This window comes from Myotis yumanensis, unplaced genomic scaffold (assembly GCF_028538775.1).
Source record: "Myotis yumanensis isolate MYYU_CA2020_CCGP unplaced genomic scaffold, mMyoYum1.0.hap1 SCAF_14, whole genome shotgun sequence".
Taxonomy (NCBI): Eukaryota; Metazoa; Chordata; class Mammalia; order Chiroptera; family Vespertilionidae; genus Myotis; species Myotis yumanensis.
The window spans coordinates 9,022,726-9,050,003 of NW_027223765.1; the positions used below are offsets into that span (position 1 = coordinate 9,022,726).

General features: G+C 43.2%; 2 protein-coding genes across 4 annotated transcripts in view; both read left to right on the plus strand.

Annotated features, from left to right (window-relative positions):
* LOC138992732 (zinc finger protein with KRAB and SCAN domains 7-like) overlaps positions 1–16,179 on the plus strand; it is a 28,300-nt gene extending 12,121 nt beyond the window's left edge. Inside the window, exons 6-9 of one of the 3 annotated variants that reach the window (XM_070391646.1) lie at positions 145–885; positions 1,641–2,381; positions 5,037–6,126; positions 14,745–16,179. In XM_070391646.1, the coding sequence (XP_070247747.1) occupies positions 145–885; positions 1,641–2,381; positions 5,037–6,126; positions 14,745–15,597 (3,425 nt within the window). In that variant the 3' untranslated portion in view covers positions 15,598–16,179. Of the gene's footprint in view, positions 1–144; positions 886–1,640; positions 2,382–5,036; positions 6,127–7,219; positions 8,614–14,744 lie in introns of those variants that run through there. The other 2 variants (XM_070391644.1, XM_070391645.1) reach the window with 2 other exon arrangements.
* Positions 16,180–22,046: 5,867 nt separating this feature from the next.
* LOC138992734 (zinc finger protein 197-like) overlaps positions 22,047–27,278 on the plus strand; it is a 53,741-nt gene continuing 48,509 nt past the window's right edge. Inside the window, 3 exon segments of the mRNA XM_070391648.1 lie at positions 22,047–22,132; positions 24,981–25,458; positions 26,644–26,791. Of these exon segments, the coding sequence (XP_070247749.1) occupies positions 25,069–25,458; positions 26,644–26,791 (538 nt within the window). The 5' untranslated portion in view covers positions 22,047–22,132; positions 24,981–25,068.

The window sequence follows — 27,278 nt, forward strand, 5'->3', positions numbered from 1 at the left end:
TGAGCTATTTCTGATTTTTTTCTCTTGTTCTCAATTTGTTACCTCATTCCTTATGTGAAGGCTTTTTCAGGTAAATAGACTCCTGATGATTCTTTTTCCTCAATGGGATAAGAAATGCTTTTTTCTTCTTTCTTTTGGCATCAGTTGAGACTCGGATGGAAAATTCAGAGTTGCCTCCAAAGCAGGAAATTTCTCAAAAAACAGAGTCATCTGATGGGACACTAGGAGGCCTGCATGGGGTGGTACCTGAGGGACAAGAAGTTGGGAATGCCTATGAAGATGCTTTAATGAAGCTAGAAGCACAAACCTCAGAGGAGGAAGGGAGCAGAATGGAAAGTGATTTCTTGGAAAGAACATGTGAGGATAAAAACAAATCTACAGAAGATGAATGTGATGAGTATAAGGATCTTGGGGAACATAAGAATCTGTCCTGTAGTCCTACAGAAGATTATCAAGTTTTGAAGGCACAGAAATTATATCAATGTGATGAATGTGGCAGAGCTTTCAATACAAGTACACACCTCATTAACCATCAGAGAATCCACACTGGAGAGAAACCCTTTGTATGTAATGAGTGTGGCAAGGCCTTCAGGCAGACCTCTCAGCTCACGGCTCATCTCAGAACCCACACAGGGGAAAAGCCCTATGAATGCAGCAAGTGTGAAAAAACCTATCGGCACATGTCCAATCTCATTCAACACCAGAGATTCCACAATGGAGAGAAACCATATAAATGTAATGAATGTGGAAAAGCTTACAGTGTGAGTTACAAACTCTATGACCACCTAAGAACCCATACTGGGGAGAAGCCTTATGAATGCATTAAGTGTGGAGCAGCCTTTTCTTGGAATACATATCTTCTCCGACATCAGTTACTTCACACTGGTAAGAAACCCTACAAGTGCAACGACTGTGGGAAAGGTTTATCTTTTTTTTTTTTTTTTAATATATTTTATTGATTTTTTTACAGAGAGGAAGGGAGAGGGAGAGGAATACCGAATTAGAAACATCGATGAGAGAGAAACATCGATTCAGCTGCCTCTTGCACACCCCCTACTGGGGATGTGCCCGCAACCCAGGTACATGCCCTTGACCGGAATCGAACCTGGGACCCTTCAGTCCGCAGGCCGATGCTCTATCCGCTGAGCCAAACCAGTTAGGGCAAGAAAATGAATTTTTACACTATGTTGAATCAGGAACATAACACAACTGTCTCCCTACATATCCTCCCACTGATATCCATTGTTTTCACTCTGAATCTTTTCTCCCCTCGTGGCTCCTTCTCAATTAGACTTTGTTCCCTCATGCTTTCTGGTTGCTGTGGCTCCTAGAGGCTTGGCTTCTCCCCACGCATCATTTCAGCTTTGGTCTCTGGCCTTTCAATTTTTCTCCTCACTTGACTGTGCTGGTTCAACGTCTCTCTGTCCTGATAGATCTTCATCCATCTTCCTCCACTGACCTTTCCCCTCTTTTTCTTTTGTCCACGAAGAAAAATTTGAGCTATTTCTGATTTTTTTCTCTTGTTCTCAGTTTTTTACCTCATTCCTTATGTGAAGGCTTTTTCAGGTAAATAGACTCCTGATGATTCTTTTTCCTCAATGGGATAAGAAATGCTTTTTTCTTCTTTCTTTTGGCATCAGGTGAGACTCGGATGGAAAATTCAGAGTTGCCTCCAAAGCAGGAAATTTCTGAAGAAACAGAGTCATCTGGTGAGACATCAGGAGGCCTGCATGGGGTGGTACCTGAGGGACCAGAAGCTGGGAATGCCTGTGAAGATGCTTTAATGAAGCTAGAAGCACAACCCTCAGAGGAGGAAGGGAGCAGAATGGAAAGTGATTTCTTGGAAAGAACATGTGAGGATAAAAACAAATCTACAGAAGATGAATGTGATGAGTATAAGGATCTTGGGGAACATAAGAATCTGTCCTGTAGTCCTACAGAAGATTATCAAGTTTTGAAGGCACAGAAATTATATCAATGTGATGAATGTGACAGAGCTTTCAATACAAATACACACCTCATTAACCATCAGAGAATCCACACTGGAGAGAAACCCTTTGTATGTAATGAGTGTGGCAAGGCCTTCAGGCAGTCCTCTCAGCTCACGGCACATCTCAGAACCCACACAGGGGAAAAGCCCTATGAATGCAGCAAGTGTGAAAAAACCTATCAGAACATGTCCAATCTTATTCGACACCAGAGATTCCACAATGGAGAGAAACCATATAAATGTAATGAATGTGGAAAAGCTTACAGTGCGAGTTACACACTCTATGACCACCTAAGAACCCATACTGGGGAGAAGCCTTATGAATGCATTAAGTGTGGAGCAGCCTTTTCTCAGAATGCATGTCTTCTCCGACATCAGTTACTTCACACTGGTAAGAAACCCTACAAGTGCAATGACTACGGGAAAGGTTTATCTTTTTTTAAAAATATATTTTATTGATTTTTTACAGAGAGGAAGGGAGAGGGAGAGGAATACAAAGTTAGAAACATCGATGAGAGAGAAACATCGATTCAGCTGCCTCTTGCACACCTTCTACTGGGGATGTGCCAGCAACCCAGGTACATGCCCTTGACCGGAATCGAACCTGGGACCCTTCAGTCCACAGGCCGACACTCTATCCACTGAGCCAAACCAGTTAGAGCAAGAAAATGATTAGTAACATAACGCAATTGTTTCCGTACATATCCTCCCACTGACATCCATTGTTTTCAGTCTGAATCTTTTCTCCCCTCATGGCTCCTTCTCAATTAGACTTTGCTGCCTCATGCTTTCTGGTTGCTGTGGCTCCTAAAGGCTTGGCTTCTCCCCACACGTCATTTCAGCTTTGGTCCCTGGCCTTTCAATTTTTCTCCTCACTTGACTATGCTGGTTCAACATCTCTCTGTCCTGATAGATCTTCATCCATCTTCCTCCACTGACCTTTCCCCTCTTTGTCTTTTGTCCATGAAGAAAAATTTGAGCTATTTCTGATTTTTTTCTCTTTTTTATTTTTTAATTTTTTTTTGGTAAGAGAATATTTATTTATTTATTTATTTATTTAAATTAAATCTTTATTGTTCAGATTACATTTGTTCCTCTTTTTTTCCCCCCATAACTCCCCTCCTCCCAGTTCCCGCCCCGCCCTCTGCCCTCACTCCCCACCCACTGTCCTCATCCATAGGTGCACGATTTTTGTCCAGTCTCTTCCCGCATCTCCCACTCCCCTTTCCCCCCCAAGAATAGTCAGTCCATTCCCTTTCTATGTCCCTGATTCATTATAATCACCAGTTCATTCTGTACATCAGATTATTTATTCACTTGATTCTTAGATTCACTTGTTGATAGATGCATGTTTGTTGTTCATAATTTGTATCTTTACCTTTTTCTTCTTCTTCCTCTTCTTAAAGGATACTTTTCAGCATTTCGTATAATACTGGTTTAGTGGTGATGAACTCCTTTAGCTTTTCCTTATCTGTGAAGCTCTTTATCTGACCTTCAATTCTGAATGATAGCTTTGCTGGATAAAGTAATCTTGGTTGTAGGTTCTTGGTATTTATCACTTTGAATATTTCTTGCCATTCCTTTCTGGCCTGCAAAGTTTCTGTTGAGAAATCAGCTGAAAGTCGTATGGGTATTCCCTTGTAGGTAATTGAGTCTCTTTCTCTTGCTGCTTTTAAGATTCTCTCTTTGTCTTTTGCTCTTGGCATTTTAATTATGATGTGTCTTGGTGTGGTCCTCTTTGGATTCCTTTTGATTGGGGTTCTCTGCGCTTCTTGGACCTGTAAGTCCATTTCTTTCACCATGTGAGGGAAGTTTCCTGTCATTATTTCTTCAAATAGGTTTTCAATATCTTGCTGTCTCTCATCTTCTGGTACCCCTATAATTCTGATGTTGGTGCGTTTGAAACTATCCCAGAGGCTCCTTACACTATCTTCGTATTTTCGGATTCTTTTTTCATTTTGCTTTTCCGGTTGGGTGTTTTTTGCTTCTTCGCATTTTAAATCTTTGACTTGATTCTTGCGCTCCTCTGGTCTGCTGTTGGGTGTCTGAATAATATTGTTTATTTCAGTCAGTGTATGCTTAATTTCTAGTTGGTTCTTTATCACAACATCGAGGGTCTCATTAGATTTCTTGAGGCTCTCGTCAAGTTTATCGGCAGTTTCTAGCAAATTATTGAAAGCCCTCAAAAGTGCGTTTTTTAGCTCTATTTCCTCCATTTCTGTCATGTTTTTTTGTCTCTGCATTTTTTATGCTTTCTTGGTGCACCCCCTTGTGGTCTTTGTGCGCAGTCTTGTTGTAGTTAAGCCTTAAATGTTGTCGGCAATACTAGGGGTGAATTGACCTCCAGGCTGACTGGCTATGAGAGTCAGCTGTGTCTGCAGTGGGAGAGCTTCTGTGCTGAATCTCTAGGGCGGTGCTAATCTAGCCTTTGCCTGAGGCTATCCGGCAAATGCCTCTGTGCAGGGCTTGGGCGTGGCGGGTCCCAGGGGATCTACAGGGCGGGCGAGGCGAGCAGTTATGGCTGCTCTCAGTTCCGTCCCCAGCGGCTCTGCAACCGCTGCAAACCTCGGAGAGAAAGCTGCCTTCCCGCTTCTCCCCTTTGAGTCTGGGTCCCTAGAGACTCGCCCGGATCTGGAGCTCAGAGTCTGAAACTCCCTCCCGATTGAAAACAACAACCGCGCCCTCCTCTGGCCTGCACCACATGCACTCCGCACCTTAGTATTTCACCTCCGCACTGGGCCTCCTCTGAGTCTCGGTATGGATTTCTCTTTCCTTCTAGTTGTAGAATCTCTCCTCAGCCAGCCTTCCTGTGGTTCTGGGTGATGTCTGTTCCGTCTTTTAGTTGTATTTTTGAAGTGGTTGTTCGAGGCAGCAAACTCCGGCGTTAACATATGCCGCCATCTTGGTTCTCCTTGATTTTTTTCTCTTGTTCTCAGTTTGTTACCTCATTCCTTATGTGAAGGCTTTTTCAGGTAAATAGACTCCTGATGATTCTTTTTCCTCAATGGGATAAGAAATGCTTTTTTCTTCTTTCTTTTGGCATCAGGTGAGACTCAGATGGAAAATTCAGAGTTGTCTCCAAAGCAGGAAATTTCTGAAGAAACAGAGTCATCTGGTGGGACATCAGGAGGCCTGCATGGGGTGGTACCTGAGGGACCAGAAGCTGGGAATGCCTGTGAAGATGCCTTAATGAAGCTAGAAGCACAACCCTCAGAGGAGGAAGGGAGCAGAATGGAAAGTGATTTCTTGGAAAGAACATGTGAGGATAAAAACAAATCTACAGAAGATGGATGTGATGAGTATAAGGATCTTGGGGAACATAAGAATCTGTCCTGTAGTCCTACAGAAGATTATCAAGTTTTGAAGGCACAGAAATTATATCAATGTGATGAATGTGGCAGAGCTTTCAATACAAGTACACACCTCATTAACCATCAGAGAATCCACACTGGAGAGAAACCCTTTGTATGTAATGAGTGTGGCAAGGCCTTCAGGCAGACCTCTCAGCTCACGGCTCATCTCAGAACCCACACAGGGGAAAAGCCCTATGAATGCAGCAAGTGTGAAAAAACCTATCGGCACATGTCCAATCTCATTCAACACCAGAGATTCCACAATGGAGAGAAACCGTATAAATGTAATGAATGTGGAAAAGCTTACAGTGTGAGTTACAAACTCTATGACCACCTAAGAACCCATACTGGGGAGAAGCCTTATGAATGCATTAAGTGTGGAGCAGCCTTTTCTCGGAATACATATCTTCTCCGACATCAGTTACTTCACACTGGTAAGAAACCCTACAAGTGCAACGACTGTGGGAAAGGTTTATCTTCTAAAAGAGATCTTATTGACCATCAGAGAATTCACACTGGAGAGAAGCCTTTTGAGTGCAATGAGTGTGGCAAGGCCTTTCGTCAGAATAGTAATCTTATTCGACATCAGAGACTTCACACAGGTGAAAAGCCCTATAAATGCAATGAGTGTGGAAGATCCTTCGGTCGAAAGTCACACCTCATTGCACATCAGAGAATTCACACTGGGGAGAAACCCTATGAATGTATCGAGTGTGGAAAAGCCTTCAGTCAGCTTTCTACTCTTAACCACCACTATCGAACTCGAACTCACACTCGAGAGAAGCTCTGAGGTCTGGCTTCATCAGGTTCTTAAGGTGTAAGTTTCTAAGACACAGAGCAAGGAACTTTGAATTAAACTTTCTTTATAAGAAGGATGTTTACCCTTATCCCCTCTTGGAACCATTAATCAAAGTGGGCTATTCCCTAAATGCTGTCTGTTGGGTCATGAAGGTGGAGAGTGGGAGGAACAATTCAATCCTTCTCCGCTATTGGGGAAGTGTGGACTACACGTTTCTTGTATTTTTTGGGTTTTCCCCTCCCTCCCTCGTTTCCCTCCCTTCTCTCTTTTTCCTTCCTCCCTCTCTTCTCTCTTTTTCGCTTTCTTTCTTTCAACTGTTCAGAAATGTATCTCATTTCTTCAGTATGCATCCCATGATCATATGCTTTTCAAGAACAGAGATTATATCTTATTCTATTCCACCTCTCCTATTTTATAGTCATTCTCCAAGACTCTGATTCATTCTTTACTTTCTCTTGGCTGTATACCTCCTTACCTACTTTTTTTGTTGTGTTAATCCTCATCAGAGGAAATTTTTCTGTTGACTTATTTATTTCAGAGAGGGAGAAGGAGAGCGATAGAAACATAATGATGAGAGAATCATGGATCGGCTGCCTCCTGCACCCCCCCCAGGGATTGACCCCACAATCCAGGCATGTGCCCTTGACTGGAATCAAACCTGAGACCCTTCAGTCAGCAGGCTACGCTCTATCCACTGAGCCAAACCGGCTAGGGCTCTGTTGACTTTTAGAGAGTGGAAAGGAGTGGGAGAGACACAGAGAGGTAAGCATTGATGTGACAGAGACACAGTGGTTGGTTGGTTCCTGCATGTGTCTGGACCAGGGCCAGGGATTGAGCCTGCAATCGGGATATGTGCCCTCAATCGGAGTCTAACCTGGGACCCTTCAGTCCGTGGGCTGGTATTCTATCCACTGAGCCAAATTGGCCAGGGCCTTACCTTTTTTGTTTTGTTTACTTTTTAAACTTCTACTCCAGTCTAGACCCCATCACTAGTATTCCCTACTCAGAAAACCTTTTCTTTTTCCCATTTGCTAATCTATGTTCCTCATAATCTTCCAGATCAATCTTTTTTTCTAGATACCTTCAGATCCAGCTCATCTGTGAAAGACCTTCATACGCTTCTTCATTCCTCTTTTTCATTTGACCTCAGTACTTTAAATTAGCTGGTGCTTTAATGTGCAGCTGTTGTTAAATTGCCTTGTAAATTATTCTCAACTTAATCCTTATGTGTATACATTCATGCCAATTTGTTGTAGGGTCTTTGAGGTTGGGTACAGCAAATATTTCCTTCAGTATGTAGAAAATAATTTTCATATATTAGTTATTAACAAATAATATTTTAAAAACTTATTCTTCAGTTGAACCATCTTTAAATTGGGCACAATCTACCTACCTGTCTCCACCACCAGACTAGAATCTTTTCAAGATGGAAGTGGCATCTCATCATAGAATATCACATGCAAAGACCTCATATTTTCTACATGTACCTCTGGAAATCTTACTGTTACTTCATTGTTGGTTTCTGATATATATTCTATAGTATGTATGAAGTTTCCTTCTATGTTTTTTTAAAATATATTTTATTGAGTTTTTTTACAGAGAGGAAGGAAGAGGGATAGAGAGTTAGAAATATCGATGAGAGAGAAACATCGATCAGCTGCCTCCTGCACACCCCCTACTGGGGATGTGCCTGCAACCAAGGTACATCCCCTTGACCAGAATCGAACCTGGGACCCTTCAGTCTGCAGGCTGACACTCTATCCACTGAGCAAAACTGGTTAGGGCAAAGTTTACTTCTATTCCTGTATTTAGAAGAAGCAATGTAGAATCGTAGTTAAGGACACAGATTTTTGTTCCTTGAACTCTAGGTTCAATCATGAATCCATCACTTTCTTAGGTGTGTGATCCTGAGCAAGTCACTTGGTTTCCTTGTGTCTCAGTTCTTCCATCTATAAAATGAATCGACCTCATAGGGATGTTAGGATAAAATTAGTTCGTAATTGTAAGGCACTTAAAACCAGTGCTTTGCACATAGTACACACTATAGTAATTATTGTACTTTGTTTTTATTAGGGTGGCAGCTAGATTCTATCACGTTTTAAAAGAAATCTATTGGTGTAATTTTATGGGTCATACCATTTACTTTTGTAATATTTTTGACAAGTTTCCAAATAAATGAAATTTCTTTGCACTTTTGGTATAAAAAGCATTTGTGGTGATTTTTTTTTAAATACAGAACTAGATGAAATTAATGTTTCGTTGGCTTTGCAAAGTATTTTGGAAGAGTTTGGGTAATGTGGGAATTACTCTGAAGGGTAAAAATAATGGTCTAATCCATTCTTGGGGAGGAGTGAATTGGGAGGGACAAATCTAGCAACATTTTGATTTCTTCAGTGGTTATGCTGTTTAGATTTCTACCTCTTTGTTAACTTTGGTAATATATATCTGGAAGTCATCATTTACCAGGCTGTCAAACGATGGAATAAAGTTTCACCTAGTATTTTATAAATTCTTTTACTCTCTTTTGTTTTTTGTATTTAGAGCTCCATCTTCATAATGTTTTACAGTTGAGTTTCCTTTCAATTTTTGTGCTATGATTGTCAAGTTTATTTTGGTTTTTTTTGGAACTCCAGTTGTTCTTTTTTAAGTGTTTTTTCTTTCTTCCCCTGTTTTTCTTAAACATATTTTTTCATATGTCTTTTTACTTGCCTCAAGTTGTAGAGGCTTTTCATTCACCTCATATGTCATTTCCCCCCCACATTAGTCAATTTGAAAGCTTTTCAGTCCTGATATTTGCCCCAAAATAGGGGCAGTGGGTTTTCCTTTAATTCCTTTAGGGTCCTCTGGAATGCTGTATAGATCTGAAATTAGAAGGTGAGTTGTAAATTTACATTATTAATATGTACTTCTGCAGTGAGCAGTGAAGGAATAGCTCAGCGTTTTGCTCATGTGGTTGAAAACTTTACATATAGAGTCAGCTTTTGTATCTCACCTTTTGGGCTCAGCTTTAATGCTATGGATCCAGTGGAGCCTCCTTCCATGCTCTCTATTGATTCCAAACAGCTTTATTGTAAAAGAATTGAAGGAGGAAAAACCTTTATTTTACCTCAGTGACTCCAAATTGGGAAAAGAACCTATTCTTGAGTTCAAGTGTGAGAAAACATTCAGTTACAGAAAACATCACCCATCAGAGAGTTTACATTTAAAAAGTTTACTCATTGTGAGAGGGAATGCCTTGGTTATAGTTTATTTCTTATTTGACATCAAGAAATTCATATGCGTTAGAGTCTCTTGGTTTTTGGAGAGCAATAAATCATGCGAAGCTATTATTTTGCACACATTTCTGAAGAATATTCCTGAAATAGGTGTGGAAATCTTTTAGTTACACCACATAGCTTCTGCTCCTTCCGTGAATCCACAGTGCAGAAAAAGAGTATCAATAAACAGTATGAAAAATAAAAAAATAATTATAAAAAATAAAAAAAACAGTATGACTGAACTCTCAAGTTACTGTCTCTCCTGGCTTGAAGATGGGGCAGCGGGCTCATTTTCTTCCCTGCTGTATCCGCACAACCTGGAACACTGGCATAGTAGGCCCCCAAAAGTAATTTTATATGCTGCCGACAAACAGGAGACCCCCAAAAGTAATTTTTATATGCTGCTGACAGTCTCTTAGCTTTGAGACTGAAAGGCGCGGGACCTGTGGAAGGAAAGATGACTTTTCCGCTCAGCAGCCAGAGCAGAGCTGGCGGGGACGGACCTCAAGGAGCCTCAGTCCCAGGCCGCCCAGTAGCTTGGTTCCCCTCTGTGCCAAACCTAAGTCTCTTTATCAGGCTCCACCCCTTCCAGGGTCCTCCTTCTATTGGCTGAACCCTCCAAGCCCTTTCATCCTCCCAGCCAATAGTAGGGCAAAACGCGGACGGGAGGCGGGGCCAGAGGGCAGGCGAACCCGACTGGCTGGCGAAGGGGCGAAAGAACTCCAGTCTCGCGAGCACAGGCGGAAACCTCCCGGTGCCTAGAAAAGCCGGAAGGCTGGGATGCGAGTTAGTGGCGTGTCGGTGACGCCATTTTTTTCTGCGCTTTGTTCCAGGATGTGAGCTTTCGGGAGGGGTACGTGGCAGCCTGGCGTGGGGGTCCGGGCGGGGTTCTGGGAGTGTGTGTGTGGGGCGTCGACACCGGAAGCCCCTTCTCCACCGCTGCCTGCTGCAGAGACGGGGATGCGGCAGCTCCAGGGTGGTCGTGAGCCTCCTCCTTCCCGCGTTCGGCACTTTCCCTTTGTTCGGGGTTTCGTCCCCAACGAGGCGAGATTGCCCGCTCGGACCGGGCTGCAGGTAGTGACAAAACGGTGTCACCCCCGCCCATGGCCAGTGGGCCGCCCTGGTAATAGGGGTCTCAGCCAGCCCAGGCTCCCAAAGGAGCTTACAGCCTTGAGTGTTTGATTTAGGTCACCCGTCCGATCCCCGCCGTGTTCCTGTGACGAAACGGACCCAGAGGGGAAGGCAGCGTCTTGCCCAGGGTTACCACTCATTCATCCATTTCACAAACACTTAGCACCTGCCTAAGTAGTGTGCTGGCTCCTGGGTTTCAGTTGTGTACACGCAGAGCTCCATTCCGGTAAGGAAGAAATGGGACAAGCTTGAGGAGCTAAGCAGAGTCTGGGAATCGGGAGCGGGAAACAAAACACATGTTGAGGCCTGGTGACCCTAAGAGATGGGTAGTTATTTTAAAAAATTCTTCTAGCATCCTTTTAAAACTATATTATTGCTCCCGTCTCTCTAAAGGCACGTGACTCAGCAAAGACCTCTCTTCTCCCTTCTACAAACTTTTCTTGGAAGGCTGAAGGGCAGAGAACTTCTCAGTGGAATGCACTTTGCACTTAGAGGAGACTTTTGGGTGTAAAAGGAGCAGCTGAAAGGGAGTGACCATGGTGTGATGGACACGGAAGGCTTGTCTCTCACTAGTCATGTGACCTTGAACACGTCATTCAACCTCTGGGAGCTTCATTTCCTCATCTTTAAAATAGGAGTGGTCATCCTTACTGCTCATTGCTTCCTAGGAAGGGGAGTACCCAGGGAGGGGACACTGCCCTGAGTGTCCACCGGGAGTACAGCACTCAGAGAACTAATCATTTCTGTCTGTTTACAGTGATTCCATTAGGAACTTCCTCACCAACCCAAGGAAGAGATCAGGCAATATCTGTGCTGGGTACATCCTCTGGAGTGAGGCCGCTGTGCATAGGAGGGAATGAGCGATGCCCTTCTCTCTTGGGCAAGTGAGACCTATACTGTGAAATTAATTCATCTGTGGACAGGAATCCTGCCTGCTAGAAAATGTGGGGACCAGGGCCGAAGGGGAGCATATCTGGATATCTGTCTAGAAGGAGAGAGAGAAGTGTGCTTGTATTGGGGGGAGGGAGGGGCGGAGAGGGCCCTCTGGACCTTGAGTAGTAGAGTTTTGGGATGGGAGTAAGGGTGATGTAATAGAACTCAAATTTGTCAGGGGACTTGGACTTGTGTTCCAGCTCCACTCTAAGTGGCCTGGGGGGTTCCTTCCAGCTCTGACATTCTGAGAATATCTGAGTAGTTGGACTAGGTCAGTCCCTTAGGGAATTTAGGCCCTTCGATGGCCCTGTTGAGACCGAAGTGCCAAGAATGCAAATCCACTGCCAAGGTGTTCAAACAATATGGAGCACAAGAGGGATGCACCAGGCAGACAAGGGTGGTGATGGTCATGTGCGGAGGATGCACATCTCACCATTCCTACCTCAGATAGAATTCGGTAAAATCCTGAGCTTGTTTAATTGAACATGTCAAATCACACAGCATTTACAGAGCCCTCTTTGTGCCAGGCTGTGGGTGGGAGCCACATAGGAATGTTAGGAGGGACATAGACATACACACAAGTAAGTTATAGTATTAGGCAACTCTAGTTTATATTAGTTTTGTTATGGTGTTTTCTGAAGTACAGACATTTTTATATGGTCAGATCTGTCAGTTTGCTGTTATGCCATCAGCCTTTGTTTTATGCTTAAGGCTTAGGCCTTTCCTGAGCCAGTAGTCCCTGTTACTTATTTTCTTTCTCTTTTTTTTCTTTTCTTCCTTTCAATTTTTACATTTTAATCACCTGGTTCTCTGGAATTTATTTTCAAGTATTGCCTCTTATTCTTCACGCAGTGCATCAGTAACCAAGGACCATGTGACCACAGCTCAGGGGGACCTGAACAGGAAGATTATTCTGGCGAATTGAAGGAATACAACCTCCCTAGGTAAAAGAATACAACACTCTATCCACTGAGCCGGGACTCTGCCCATTGTGGGTTCCTTATAGCCTGAAATGAATGGTGGTCCTGAGATCAGAACTCTCACCCATCAGTCTCAGGGAGATGTGGGTCAGGGATTTGTGGGGACTCATCGGTCCTCATCCATTTGCTGCTTATCTTGAGACTGTGCTTGTGTGCACAGCTGCCTGGATACCCCTAATGTCTTGCTATCAATGGCCTCATATGCTCCTCCTCCTACTTCTCCAGCCGAGACCCCACCTCCCTAGTCCCTGGGAATTCCAGGATTTCTAAGGGCATTTCCCAGGCAGTTGGGTTGAGGGCAGATAGTTAGGTTTCCTTTTGATGAAACTTCCTCAAACTAGTCCTCCCTCATCTCCTGACAAGTCTTGCTTCCTTGTTAGATCCCTCAGAACCACCATGGGCTTCAGTATAGCACATCCTTGTGCATTTCTCTTTCTTTCTACCTGCCTTTCTAACTAAGATCTCCATCTTAGCAAGCTTATACATTTTTTGTGACTTCTTTTGTCTGATCCTTCTCAAATTTGCCTTCCTGACATATTCCTCCTCTTGTCAAAAGGATGGCATTATTGATAGTGATTAAACTGCAGGGAACAAACAAATGTCTAACACTAGTAAAGTTGTGGTAAATTATAATGAATTAAGTTTGCAGTATATATGTCATCATAAAATGATCATAGGAAGATTAAATAGCAATGTGGAAAAATACTTTAAAAAGCTAAGTGGAAGAAGTAAGCTGTGAAATTATATTTACTGTATACTTATAACTATATAAATATGAATATAGACAAGTCTGGAAAGGAACATAGTAAAAGGAAAATTAGTCGTGTTAGTATCATGAGGTCATTTTTCAGTTTTCTTTTATGACCCAAACTCCTCTAGCTTTGAGGTCTGTTAGGGTTACATATATGTTTAGAGTTTCACATCAAACCTGTAGGGAGGTAGAAGAGGGCAAAGGGGAATAAATGGTGATGGAAGGAGACTTGACTTGGGGTGGTGAACACACAATACAATGTACAGACGATGTATTATTGAATTGTACACCTGAAACCTATATAATTTTATTAACCAATGTCACCCCAATAAATGCAATAAAAATGAAAAGCAAAAATCTGTAGGGAAATTCCTGATCATTCCTGGTTTCATGATCAGCCCCTCTTGATTGTACTATCCCCTATGTTCACCCTTTTGCCATCTGTAGAAACTTTATCATAATGCCATGCAAGGAGGCCCTATCCCTATGAGATTTTCCCCTGTTGTGCATTAACTAATCCTGTTCCCTGTTCAGCCTCTTAGGTTTATCCAGTAAGACTCAGTCTGTCAGAGTGAGAGCTTGGAGCAAAGTAGACAGTCTGAATTAGCACATATAGCTGGATCCAGTTATGGACCAGGCCTGCAGAGTAGGCTATGGTGTGACTTGGTTCCAATATTGCAAGAATTATGTTACTCCTTATCAAGACAGAGCCCAAGGTAGACAGGTGCCTAGTAACTAGAGCAAAAAATGAAATCTTCGGCACACCCTAAGACACAATCCTTGAGAAACTAATTATTTTGTGCCAGCCAGTGTATCACTAGTACTAGGAGCATAGGTCAACAAGAACTAAAAGTCAGTGATCTAAAGATTAGTCATTTGAGTTACTGAACTAAGGATATTTCAGTTCATTTTCTATTGGGACTAGATTAGGAGTTAGATGGCTCCAATTCTGGGAGTAGAACACGAGACAGGAAGAAACCAGGGTGGATTTTATACTACTCATTGCTCATTCTGATGCTGGGCCTGTTGGTCCATAAGCCTTTACCTTGGCCTCTATTAGTATATCTAACCTCATTTTCTCATTTTTTTAAAAATCAGTTCCCCTTGCCTTTGAACACTAAACCTTCCATGTGAGACCCTATGGTCTACCACATGTTGTTATCCTAGGACAATTCTCCTTCCACTAGTATGGAGAACAGGTGACATGTCAGATTTCTGTTTCCTCTGTCAGATGGTGAAACTGGGATTGAGGAGGTATTGATCCCAAAGTATCATTCCTGAAAAAATCAGAATCTCATACATTCAAGAGATCTCCACAGAGATATTGCCAAGGAAGTCAAAATCTAGAAAGCTCCACTGAACGGAAAGAGAAGACTCAGAAGGCCCCTGGGATGCTCTAAGCAAGAGAAAATGAGAAAGACGAGAAGCTTCAAACACAAGACGGTTAAAGACAATAAGACACTTCCAGAAGTGAGTGACCAAGAATCTGAAAAAGATGGTAGTCAGTGTTCAGAGCCTGCAACAACCAACAGAATTCAGGCTGAAAAGAGACGGTATGTATGTACTGAGTGTGGGAGAGCCTTTAGTCAGAGTTCAAACCTTACAGTGCATGAGCGAATCCACACCGGAGAGAAACCCTATAAGTGTAAGGAATGTGGAAAAGCCTTCAGTCACAGCTCCAACCTTGTTGTCCATCAGCGAATCCACACTGGACTGAAGCCCTACACGTGCGGTGAATGTGGGAAATCTTTCATTGGTAAGTCCCACCTCGTTCGCCACCAGGGAGTCCACACTGGGGAGAGGACCTATGAATGTAAGGAGTGTGGGAAAGCTTTTAGTCAGAATTCAGGACTCCTTTCACATTACAGAGTTCACACTGGGGAGAAGCCCTACACATGTATCCAGTGCGGGAAAGCCTTTAGCAGTCGCTCAAACCTTACTCAACATGAGAGAATGCACCAAGGAAAAAACGTCTACAAATGTAAGGAGTGTGGGAAAACATGTGTGTCTCATGCAAAGATTATGGACCATCAGAGAATTCACACAGGGGAGAAGTCTTATGAATGTGATGAGTGTGGAAAAGCTTTCATCTTAAGGGTGACCCTTCACGAACATCAGAGACTTCATCGTAGAGAGAAACCTTACAAGTGTAATGAGTGTGGGAAAGCTTTTACTTCTAATCGAAACCTTATTGATCATCAAAGAGTTCACACTGGAGAGAAACCCTATAAATGTTACGAATGTGGAAAAACCTTCAGGCAGACTTCTCAAGTTATTCTACATTTGAGAACCCACACTAAGGAGAAACCTTATAAATGCAGAGAGTGTGGGAAAGCCTATCGTTATAGCTCACAACTTCTTCAACACCAGAGAAAACATACTGAGGAGACAGAAACCTCATAAATAACATATTGTTGATAGGAAGACTAATTGCTACTTCTCAGAAAAGCAGTTTTTCAGTATCATCAACCTTAACTCTATTTCTGAAAATTCATAAAGGGAAAGTAGTCAGAACCAGACACGGATTAGCAGAAGAGATTCATACCAGCAAGGTATATAATTGAAGGAAGAAAACTAGGTTTTTAACAGTATAGGGTTTAAATTAATGACAGTCTATCCATAGAATGGTTTTGCAGCCGTTGTAAAGATTCATAAAGAATATTTAATGCCATGGGGGAAATGATCTGGATAAAGTGGAAGATAAAAGAAAGAAAAAACAATGCAATATCCAAATTATAAACAAAACAAAATACATCTATGCATAGGGAAAAAATGGAAATTAATACCAAACTAAAGTCTTCACAGTGATTATCTCTGGGTGACAGGCTTATAAATGATTTATATTTTCTTCTTTATACTTTCCTGTATTTTTTTAGATTTTCTACCATGAGAATGTACTAGTTTTATATTTAGGTGAAAGGATGGTATTTTAAAAATGCAATGAGTACATGCTCATTTTCACTAAACAGGGAAGGTACATGGAACACAGACTCTAAAATCCACACACTGGCACATGGTAGCAGTGCAACCATGAGCAAGTCCCTTCCTTTTAGAGCCTGTTTCCTGTTTAGTAAAAGCATAAACACCAGTCCTTGGCCTTTTTCAGCTTTAAGATAAGCTGACTTTATAGTTGTCGATAAAATGTATATCCATTTACACACTGTTAGGTTCATAGAACACAGCAAACATTTACTATATCCTCCTCTCCCACAGTTGTAGATGGATCTGCAGATAATAGAGATCCGCCAAGGCTCCATCTTCTCAATATGTCTACAAAACCAGCAACACCTGTCCTTACGAAACAAACAATTGCAGGTCCATAACCTTTCAAGAGATAGCACAATCTAAAAGCAGGAGAAGATGTGTCCACATGTTATGTAGAGTTTAGTAGCTAAAAGTGTAGACTTTGGGGTCGGAGACACACTTGTTCTATTCCCAAATTGACACACTAACCTGTCAGTTTTCTAGCTTCAGATGTATCTGTAAAAAGGGACTGACTACCTACCTCACAGGGTTGTCGTATTAAATGAGATAATCGTGTAACGTGACAAACTCAGCATGTGGTAAATAATAATTGCTGAAGTGTAGGACGTTGAAGTGGTGTTTCTAAACACTTAGCAAGAGTGATTCCAGAAGAGTTTTCCCTAAGGTGGCATTTAGGATATTTTCAGGTGTAATGAACACGATGCCAAGAACTGAAACCTTAAGAACATTGTTTACTTAAGGGCAAGTCTAGAGGTAAACAGTTCCACATTTTGTTTGGCAACTCAGCAGTTTATCAAACTTCCATCTTAACTGCGTAATTTTAGCACAGTAGCTTTCATTTTTTTGCAGCCTCACGGTTGCAGGATGATGGCCACAGCTTCAAGCTCTTCCCACAACCCTTCAAACTCAGGACGTCTTGAGGAAAGGGGCCGAGACTTTCTCATCTGGCTCCTCTCTCCTTTTATCATTGAGGAAAGCCTTTTCCAGAAGGAGGAAGGGATGCTGAGCAGTCACTTCTGCAGGTGCTCACTGGGTTCCTCTGCCTTTCTTTAGGTCCAGCCCTCTGAGAAGGCCTTAGACCAGCGGTTCTCAACCTGTGGGTCGCGACCCCTTTGGCGGTCGAAAGATCCTTTCACAGGGGTCGCCTAAGACCATCCTGCATGTCAGATATTTACATTATGATTCATAACAGTAGCAACATTACAGTTATGAAGTAGCAATGAAAATAATTTTCTGGTTGGGTCACAACATGAGGAACTGTATTTAAAAGGCCAGAAGGTTGAGAACCACTGCCTTAGACCCTTTTCAATGAGCATTTTAAACTTGCAAGTCCGTAGCTCAAAATCCATCCAGAAACACTTAGCATCTCCCCGTACTTAACTCGGCCATTTGTTCCTCTTTCTTTGCCGACAGTGAATCCCTAAGCCTAACGCCATTTGCCTTATGCACATAGTACTGTATTGTTTCAGAAACTTTTGGGGAGGTGTTATCTTGTTTAATCCTTTTAACTTTTGTACAAGAAAATTGAGTCTCAGTGACGTCAGCCGATGGGCTAATTAGTGATTGGAGTCAGGATTTGAACTCAGATCTGACTTTCAAGTCTGTGCTTTCTTCCTTATACCAAAGTGCCTCAGCCCACCCTGGTGGCTTTATATGTGAGTGGGAGACCAGTTGGGATTCTTCTGAGTAGCCACTTCGGTGAAAGGTGGTTATTTCATCATGGTTTTATAAGGAAGATGCTATTGGTCTTTTCTGAGTAATTCTGTTGAATCTCAATCCCAGAAGACTACATTTTAACTCTGTATCCTCAGCGACAGACTTCATTGTTTTGTTTTGTTAATAGAATATAGATAAAATAGTATCCTCATATTAGATTGTTTTTAGAAACTGGACTGTTTTGAATCACCTCTGAAGTCATAAAACTGGAGTCATAAAACTTTTTGCAGGAAGTAGTTATAATTTTGGCAATAAATATCTGTTGTTATTTACTTGTTATAAATATCACCAATTTTTATTTTTATTTTCGCTTCCTTCCTTTGTTCAGAAAGGGAAGCAAACAGTTCAGTTTGCTTTTCTTTAAGCAGATATTTTTTTGAATAAAGAAGTGATTCTGGTTTGTTTTTGATTCAAATGCAAACTTGTTTTCATACTTGTAAATATGTAAATGAAAGCTCATGAGCCATTAGATTGTGTCTTCTGTTAGTTTCTTTGAGGACTTGTACAGCCACTTGTCCCACCTCCTCTCTGGCCTCATCTGAGTTTCAAACCTGTACTATTACATGGACCTCCCTTGGCGGTATGAAACCTGCCATGTTCCCAAAGTCCATTTTGGCTTCAGAAGGTAGGTTTGTGAGGGGTCAAAAAGGAGATGGCAGACTCCTTTCTGACACGTAGATACAGGACCCGACTGGTTCTCACTCCTCCCAGTCACCATTTCAAGTCCACATGGCACAGTCTGTGTGGATTGCAGACATGCAAAAGCTGTAAGCAGTCTTTGAACCTAAGGCCAGTGGACCCCAAATCTGGGAATCACAGGAGGTAATTTCATACATTCAAACACATTTCCCTGGGCCCACCAAAGCACATCTGGAGCAGGGCCTAGGAATCTGTATAAAACAAAACTTTCTCAGTAGGTATTGAAGAAAAAATTCCATTAGGAGCCTTCTCTCCTCACAGGACTGTTTTTGTAATAATGACTCATTTTTCCTCAGAAGAGCCTGTGGATCACAAAATTGAGACATATACCAAAGTTGGTATAATCATGCTAAATTTGCAACCAGTTTACAGAGAGTGGCTATAAAACAATCTGAAATACTAGATAAAACTTAAACATCCTTTAAAAGGACTTCTAAGAAAGTGACATAAATCCTCAGAGGCTAAAATGAAGTGGAAGCCAGAAAGGAAATGGGTGAGGATGCCTTGGGTGACATAAGGTAGTTTAGTGATCTTGGTCCAAGGGACTGAGATTTTCCCAGCTGCAAGGGCAGGATTTGAGTTTTGGGGCTTTGAAGAGGTGGAGAATTGGAACTGAGATTTCTAGAAGCTGCCCAGATGTTTATAGGGCTACATCCCCGTGAAAGTAACATGAAATTAGGCATATACATTTCTAAGTATACATGGAACAGTTATTTTAAAAATTACCATAATTTAAAATTTTGAGTTATCTCGTTTCAGTTGAGCTTTCTGGGGGATAAACTCAAGACCGGATAACATGCAGCAAATTTACTGGAGAGTGTTACCGGGCTTAACAGCTGTAGGGAAGGAAGAAAGTGGGATTAGTAGTGGGAGAAGTTAGCTGTGCTGCAGTCACAGAATTAGTCATGTCGCCTGTGTTGGCTTCAGCCTCAGTTAGACTGGGATAACCTTTCAAAATTGTCCAAACTTGAGGTGAGAAGTCTGAGCCTGTATACCCCTTGGTTAACAAGTCATTGAATACAAGCTCTACCACATTCCCAGGAAGGGGGAAGCATGATCTTGGGTGAGGTAGACTTCTTCAGCTCACTGTGTTTGGAACTAAGATAGTTCCTGGAGAGGGCAGGCAATTGAGGGCTTTCAGCCTGCACCTCCACTGAGCTGGGGAGAAGGGGACAAGTTAGAGGAATCCAGACAGTGCACTGATGTCCTCTACACTGACCATAATGCAATTAGAATAGAAATAGTTTGGCTTTTCTCAGGCGGCCTGTCCGCTTTTTCAACTTTCCCTTTATTATGAGTTCCCTCATTCCTACAAGATTTGTCCCTGAGGATGTAATGGTGGGTGGTGGTGGGGATGTGGGTGGGGGTTATCTTCAAGATGGACATCCAAATCTGAGTTCTTCTAAGTGACACTGACCAGAATCTATCCACCATGGGTGCCCTTCAGGGCCCAGATAAACTCTTCTGTAACTAATACTCTAAACCAGCGGTTCTCAACCTGTGGGTTCTCAACCCTTTGGGGGGGTGTCGAACGACCCTTTCACAGGGGTCACCTAAGACCATCGGAAAACACATATATAATTACATATTGTTTTGTGATTAATCACTATGTTTTAATTATGTTCAATTTATAACAATGAAAATACAACCTGCATATCATATATTTACATTACAATTCATAACAGTAGCAAAATTACAGTTACGAAGTAGCAATAAAAATAATTTTATGGTTGGGGGTCACCACAACATAAGGAACTGTATTAAAGGGTTGTGGCATTAGGAAGATTGAGAACCACTTATCTAAACTATAGTTGGAGGAATCTAGATGTGATGGTTAATTTTATAGGCCAGCTTGACTATAGAATGCCCAGATATTTGGTTAAAAATTATTCTGGATATGTCTATGAGGGTGTTTCTGGATGAGGTTAGCACTTAAATTAGTAGGCTGAGTAAAGCAGATTGCCCTCCCTAATACGGGTAGGCCTCATCCAATCTGTTGGAGGCCTGACTAGAACAAAAATGTAGTGGAAGGATTTGTTCTCTTTCTGCCTGTTTTTGAGCTGGGACATTGGTCTTCTCCTGCTTTGGGGCTCATTCTAGGATTTTCACCATCAGCTTTCCTGCTCTAAGGCCTTTAGACTTGGACTCAAACTATACCTTTGGCTCTCCTGGGTCTCAAACTTGTGGACTGAAGATCTTGGGACTTCTCAGCCTCCATAATCGTGTGAGCCAATTCCTTACATCCATCTCCTATTGGTTCTGTTTCTCTGAAAACCCCTGGTAAGTATCTTCAGGGATATGTCAACCCAATAAATGCCCTTTGGAGGTGACTGAGATTTGTCCTTTGTTGTGGATATTTTCCATAGGACCTTATCCGAGGAAACAAAGTTATGTTTGGCTTGGTATAAGGGCATAAACATCATCGGGATAGTTATTTGAGAAGAGGCTGGAGGCAGAGTGCTGACAGTTCAAGGTGGGGCTAAGATCTCAGAACCTTGATCAACTAATATGGAGATCCCAGTCTGAATGTTAAGGTGTTTCTCAACTTTCTATAAAACTCCACTCATGCCCTGGCTGGTGTTTCTCGGTGGTTAGAGTGTCAGCCTGACACCACAGGCTTGCGGGTTCAATTCCCCATCAAGGGACCTGTACCTGGATTGCAGGGTGGAGCCTGCCCTGGTAGGGGTGTGTGGGGGAGGCAACCAATCGACGTGCCTCACCCCTATCCCGCCTCCCTCCCTCCCTCTCTCTGAAAATCAATGGGAAAATATCTACTGGTGAGGATTACCAAAACAAACTCCACTCTACCAGGGTTGCTTTTAATGCAAATTGGTATGTGATTGATCTATGACAAAGGATCTGGTATAATTCTTACCTCCCCAAAAAGGGAGATAACTGTGCCCTCCCGACAGGTTAAGACGGAGTAGGCAGGAAAACCACAAACACAGGAGTTGTGTTGATCGTACTTCTCAGAGGTAAAGTGGTGCATTATCTCATCACTTGGGCAAGAGATACAGCCACAAGTAAATGAATTCACTAGGGGGTCATTGATAAGCCATGTTATTACGGTAAGAAATGAATAGGTTCAAGAATAGAGAGGAAAAGGTGCCCAGGAGGTCCATATGAGAAATGACTCCCAAACAACCTCAATTTACATGCAAATGAAAACGGGCCCAGCTCCTCCAGGAGGCCACAGGCGTCCCGAGCGCATGGGCCGTGTGCTTCTCCCCGCATCCTTCGTGTCCGAAACGCTGCAGCCCTCCCACTCATTCGCTGGGTGGGGAACCGAGACCCCCAAGCTCAGCCACTCGGAGCCTCCCCTGGAAAAAGCGAGGAACCATAGAGATGTGGCGTCCTAGACCTAGACAGTTGGGGTGGGCGTGGCGAGCAGCCGGAAGTCGCGGGACCCGCGGGACACCCCCGCCCCCTCCACGCTCGCTCCGTTAGTTCAGGCCTCCGCTGGCTGCCGGCGCGTCTACCTCTCAAGTCACCCCCCAGCGTGACGGCGCCCGAAGCCGGAGCCACCGCGGGAGCCCGGGTGAGCGGGGTGAGCGGGGTGGGCTGGGCCGGGCGGGCATGCGCGGAGGCGGCCCGGGTGCGCCGTCCTCTCCGCCCTCGTCCCGCCGCTGACCGCCGCGCCGTCCCTCCTCGGCTTGGAGTGGAGGCGGGCGCTGCGGCCTCCACTTGGGCGGCTGCGGCGCGGGGAGGTTTGGGGGGCAGCGCCGACGAGCCCGGTGCTCGGGTCCCCTCGCCCCTGTCGCCCCTGGGGGGACGCAGCCGGGCGGCCAGGGTCCCCAATCTTCCCGGAGGCCGATGCCCAGAAACACCTGGAGACATGCCTGGAGCAGAGGCTCCCGGACTTCTGGGCTCCTTTTTCTCTCCCTTGAGGGAGGGGCCAAGTCCCCATCCTTTAATTTTGTAATATAATGGTATTTAAAAAGCAAACTTAGACTACCCGCGCCACCATTACTTCAGAAATACTCTACAGGGTGTCCCCCCAAATGTATACACACTTTGAGTGATTATAAAGCCAGTGTTTATTTTTTTTAAAAAATATTTTATTGACTTTTTATGGAGAGGAAGGGAGAGGGATTGAGAGTTAGAAACATCGATGAGAGAGAAACATCGATCAGCTCCCTCCTGCACACCCCCTACTGGGGATGTGCCCGCAACCAAGGTACATGCCCTTGACGGGAATCGAACCTGGGACCCTTGAGTCCGCAGGCCTACGCTCTATCCACTGAGCAAAACCGGTCAGGGCTAACTTCTTATTCTCTTGACATTGTTTTTTGCAGGTCAGAAGTTTTTTGTTTTAATGAAATCCATCGTATGAGTTGTTTATTTTTGGATCAGTGCTGGAGTTGGGTAAATGCATTCATAAAAAGAGGGAGGAGCTATGTACCAACAAGGAAGATGGCTAAGATACATTGTTAATTGAGGAAAGAAGACGCAGTATGGGATTCATGGTGTTCTATCATTTGTGAGAAAAGAGAATTACAAAAAGAAAAATGTAAAGTAAAACCTTTTTATTGGTGCTTGTCACTTACAGTACATGATCACCTTCTTGTTCGGCCTCTCAGCAGTCTTTAGAATTTGACTTCTGTTTATTTCTCTGCTCTACTCCGGCAACCTTACCTCTAGAGCTTACTTCCCTTTTTTGGCTTGCAAAGCACATTTCTAACAGAGCTGTATGTCCCTCCCTTGATTTTGAAATTATGTTTCTTCCTGGAATGGCTTTCCTAATATTCCATTGTTTTTTTAAAAAATTTTCCTTTAAAGCCCAATCCAAGATTACTTTCATGAATTCTTTCTGTGCTTGTATGCCCTCCTATTAATTATACTTACACACATTATATTGAAATCGTATTTATATTTCCGCCTCCATTGCTCATTTATAAGCGTGCTAAATAAAATTAATGAAGGTGCTGTCATATATCACTGATACAGATATAACGCATATATATGTATCAGTGATATATGAAAAGATATTTAAAACTATACCTTTTTTGGCCCGACAGTTTTTTTCTTGGAATTTTTCCTGAAGAGATAAACAGATTTGTAAACAAAAATTTATTAGCAAGAATAGTCATTGTGGCCTAATTTATAATAGGGGAAATTATAAACAACTTAAATGTATAATAACAGGGGACTCTGTAAGTATGAATGGACTCATGTGCTCTTAAAAATAATGATGACTACTTAATATTATGTTCACAACAATACGTGTGGAAAGTAAGTTACAGAGCAGTACAGTTGGATCCAATCTTGTGCTCCAAATTGGTGCCGAGAGCAAGGACTGGAAGAACACCATCCTGAACATAGCAGGGATTACTCTTGGTTTTGTGTGTGTTTTCTGGTTATACAAATTTTCTGTTCTGTAATAAGAAAATTGTATCAGGATTAAGACCAAGGTTACTTGTTGACAGAACATAGGAAAGAATGCAAGTTACAGAAGGATAACTAACATTTGAATCTATATACTAGGCACTGTTCAAAAACTTAAGGTGTATTTAGACATCAAATTCTTACAACAAGCGTATAAAATAGAAACTGTTATTACCCCTATTTTTCAGGTTAAAAGACAGACTCAGGAGTGAGGTAACTTGTTTAAAATCACACAGGGCGCCGAGACCGGTTTGGCTCGGTGGATAGAGCGTCGGCCTGCAGACTGAAGGGTCCCGGGTTCGATTCCGGTCAGGGGCATGTACATTGGTTGCGGGCACATCCCCAGTGGGAGATGTGCAGGAGGCAGCTGGTCGATGTTTCTCTCTCATCGATGTTTCTAACTCTCTATCCCTCTCCCTTCCTCTCTGTAAAAAATCAATAAAATATATTAAAAAAATAAAAATAAAAAATAAAATAAAATAAAATCACACAGGGCTAGCCAGGATGCCCATTGTTGGAGTGCTGGATAAAAGAAGGAGGTGCTGTGAATAAAAACCAGAGAAATTTCATGTGTATGGTTTCAGCAGTGGTCTGGTTGCCCTTTGTCAATGTCCCCAGAGCAGGGGGCTCCTGTCAAAGGAGGCACTGCTGCCCTAACCAGTTTGGCTCAATGGATAGAGCGTCGGCCTGCAGACTGAAGGGTCCCAGGTTTGATTCCGGTCAAGGGCATGTACCTTGGTTGCGGGCACATCCCCAGTAGGGGGTGTGCAGGAGGCAGCTGATTGATGATGTTTCTCTCTCATCGATGTTTCTAATTCTCTATCCCTCTCCCTTCCTCTCTGTAAATAAATCAATGAAATATATACTTAAAAAAAAAGAAGGCACTGCTGCGAGCCTAGAACCTTGCATTTAGGGATTTTCTCTTCATCACTGGGAGCTGACTGGGGGCTGGAAAACTTGGTGGTTTCACTGCATTAACTTTAACAATGATTTTTTTGAAGTCTTGTAGATGATGTTCTCCAAGCTCTAAGGAAGAAGTCAAGCAAGGATTGAGGGGGCCCAGAGAAGAGGCTTTCTTAACTAAAGACAATGACAAGAGAAAGTTGGCCCCACAATGCTCTGAGACAAGAGGGTCTTGTTAAGGGGAAGGATGATACCTGGAAATGGGGAACCAGCTTCCAAGGGAGCAGCTCCTCCGTTTGGGAGACCTCCCATCTGCACTTTAGACAGTTACGGTACCATGAGACAGCTGGACCCCAGGAGGCGCTGAGCCGGCTCCGGGAGCTCTGTCGCCGTTGGCTGAGGCCAGAAGCACGCACCAAGGCCCAGATCCTGGAGCTGCTGGTGCTGGAGCAGTTCCTGAGCATCTTGCCTGGGGAGATTCGGACCTGGGTGCAGATCCAGCGTCCTGGGAGTGGTGAGGAGGCCGTGGCCCTCGTAGAAGAGCTGCAGAAAGACCTCGATGGACCAGCGCTAAAGGTGAGAAAGGGTGAGGGGGAAGAATTTGGGATAGAAGGAAGGAGAACATTGAGGCAGGACTGGAAGGCGAGCCTATGATTTTTCATTAACGATAGCATATTAGCAACCCTAATGGTAATTAAAACTGGTTCATGAGCTATTCAGACCATAGGATATCTTTGCAGTTAAATGAATTTATGAGTGGGGTCTTTGGGCCCAGTTCAGAATCAGCACAAAGTTATTGACTGCACTCTGTCCTCCTGGGTGATGCTTGCTAATGTTGAGTTTGGTTCAAGAACCTGAAGAACCTAAGGTTGCTAAGTGTTCTCCTGAACAGAAGCATATGTATTCTTTGTTTGCAATGATGATGTGAACCTGAAGTTAAAAGGCAGTGAGAGAATAAGAACGAAGCTTTCTAGATCTGGCGACACTTTGCCATGTGTGCCCCTACTTGGGTTTCTGTGAGCCAGAGGATTGGGTTGAGATATTTGCTTCTGATAAGATTTTATATCCTTGACTGTTAAGTTGGGATCTTATATAGTTCCTAGTGTGTGTATGTGAGATCTCTGTCAAGCTGTAGTCCACTAGAAATATTTCTATTAGAAGTCTGAAACAGAATTTCAACTTGGCAGTGGCACCAAAGATGGGCTTGTTTAATCATAAAAATGAAGAATTTTGAAGCTATATATTTCATTAAACATCACTAATGCATCTTCCTCATTTGAGAAATAATAAAACAGAGATAGAAAAGGGTTCACTGGATTGCCTTAGGCCAGACATCTAGCTGGCAGCAAAACCCCATGTTTAGACTCCTACTCTAGTGTTCCTTCTATTGGAGCAGGAAGGGATAAATAAAGGGGTAAATAAGTAGAAGAGTGTTTAAAACTAGGTCTGAATCTGAAACACATGCTCTTAATTATTTCTTGTTACTTCCCATTCCCTCCTTAACCCTCACGCAGGTCTGGCTTCTGTTTCCACTGTTCTGTTCAGTCTCTTCTGGGAGAGGTCACCAGTGCCCTGAGGCAATCCAGTGAACCCTTTTCTATCTAGGCAAAGTTTTTCTGCTGTTCTGATGCTCCATACTTGAGGTGGGTCTCTGATCTCACAGTTCTAGATTATGGGCAGAAAGAGGTCCACAGTGGTTAGGTGAGTTGGTTTTCTGGAGGTACAGGAAGAGCCAGCTTATTTTGTTTTGTTTATTCCCAGGTTCCAGTCCTTGTCCAGGACCAGGAGGCCATGAGCATGCCAGGAACAGCACATCCTCAGGCACCCCCGGGGAGCCACATATCAGCTGAAATTTGCCCAGATCCTCTTACTGATGCAGCTGTGTTCAACCTCCAGGATCCTCAACATGGTACTTATTTAGTAGCCCTGGCTTTGTATTTCCTTTCTTTTCTTGGACCTTTACTGTGGCTTATCCCTCTACTCCCAGGTGGTTGCTTCCTCTCCTATCCTTTGAATGAATTCTTTATGGTGACAAGCTCTTTCTGTTCTCCCTCTTGTCCTTTTCTGGGTCTCTGACCTTTCATCCATCCCTATTAATGCTCTTTGTGTTATTCCAGCCCTGTACATGGAAGGTTTGTAGGCACTTTATAGCCATCATTGCCTAGACATGAGAGTTCTGGGTCTTTCTGAATTCCTTGTTTATAGAAGACTAGAGGCCCGGTGTGGGTCCCTAGGCCAGGTTTGCGGAGATTGGGCCAAAACCAGTTCTCTGACATCCCCTGAGGGGTTCCACATTGCGAGAGGGCGGTTCTTGGGTGATGCACCCCAGAATCGGGCTCGTCACCCGAGAACCGCAGCTGCCAAGTCACCGTAGTTCGGCAGCTCTTGCGTTGAGT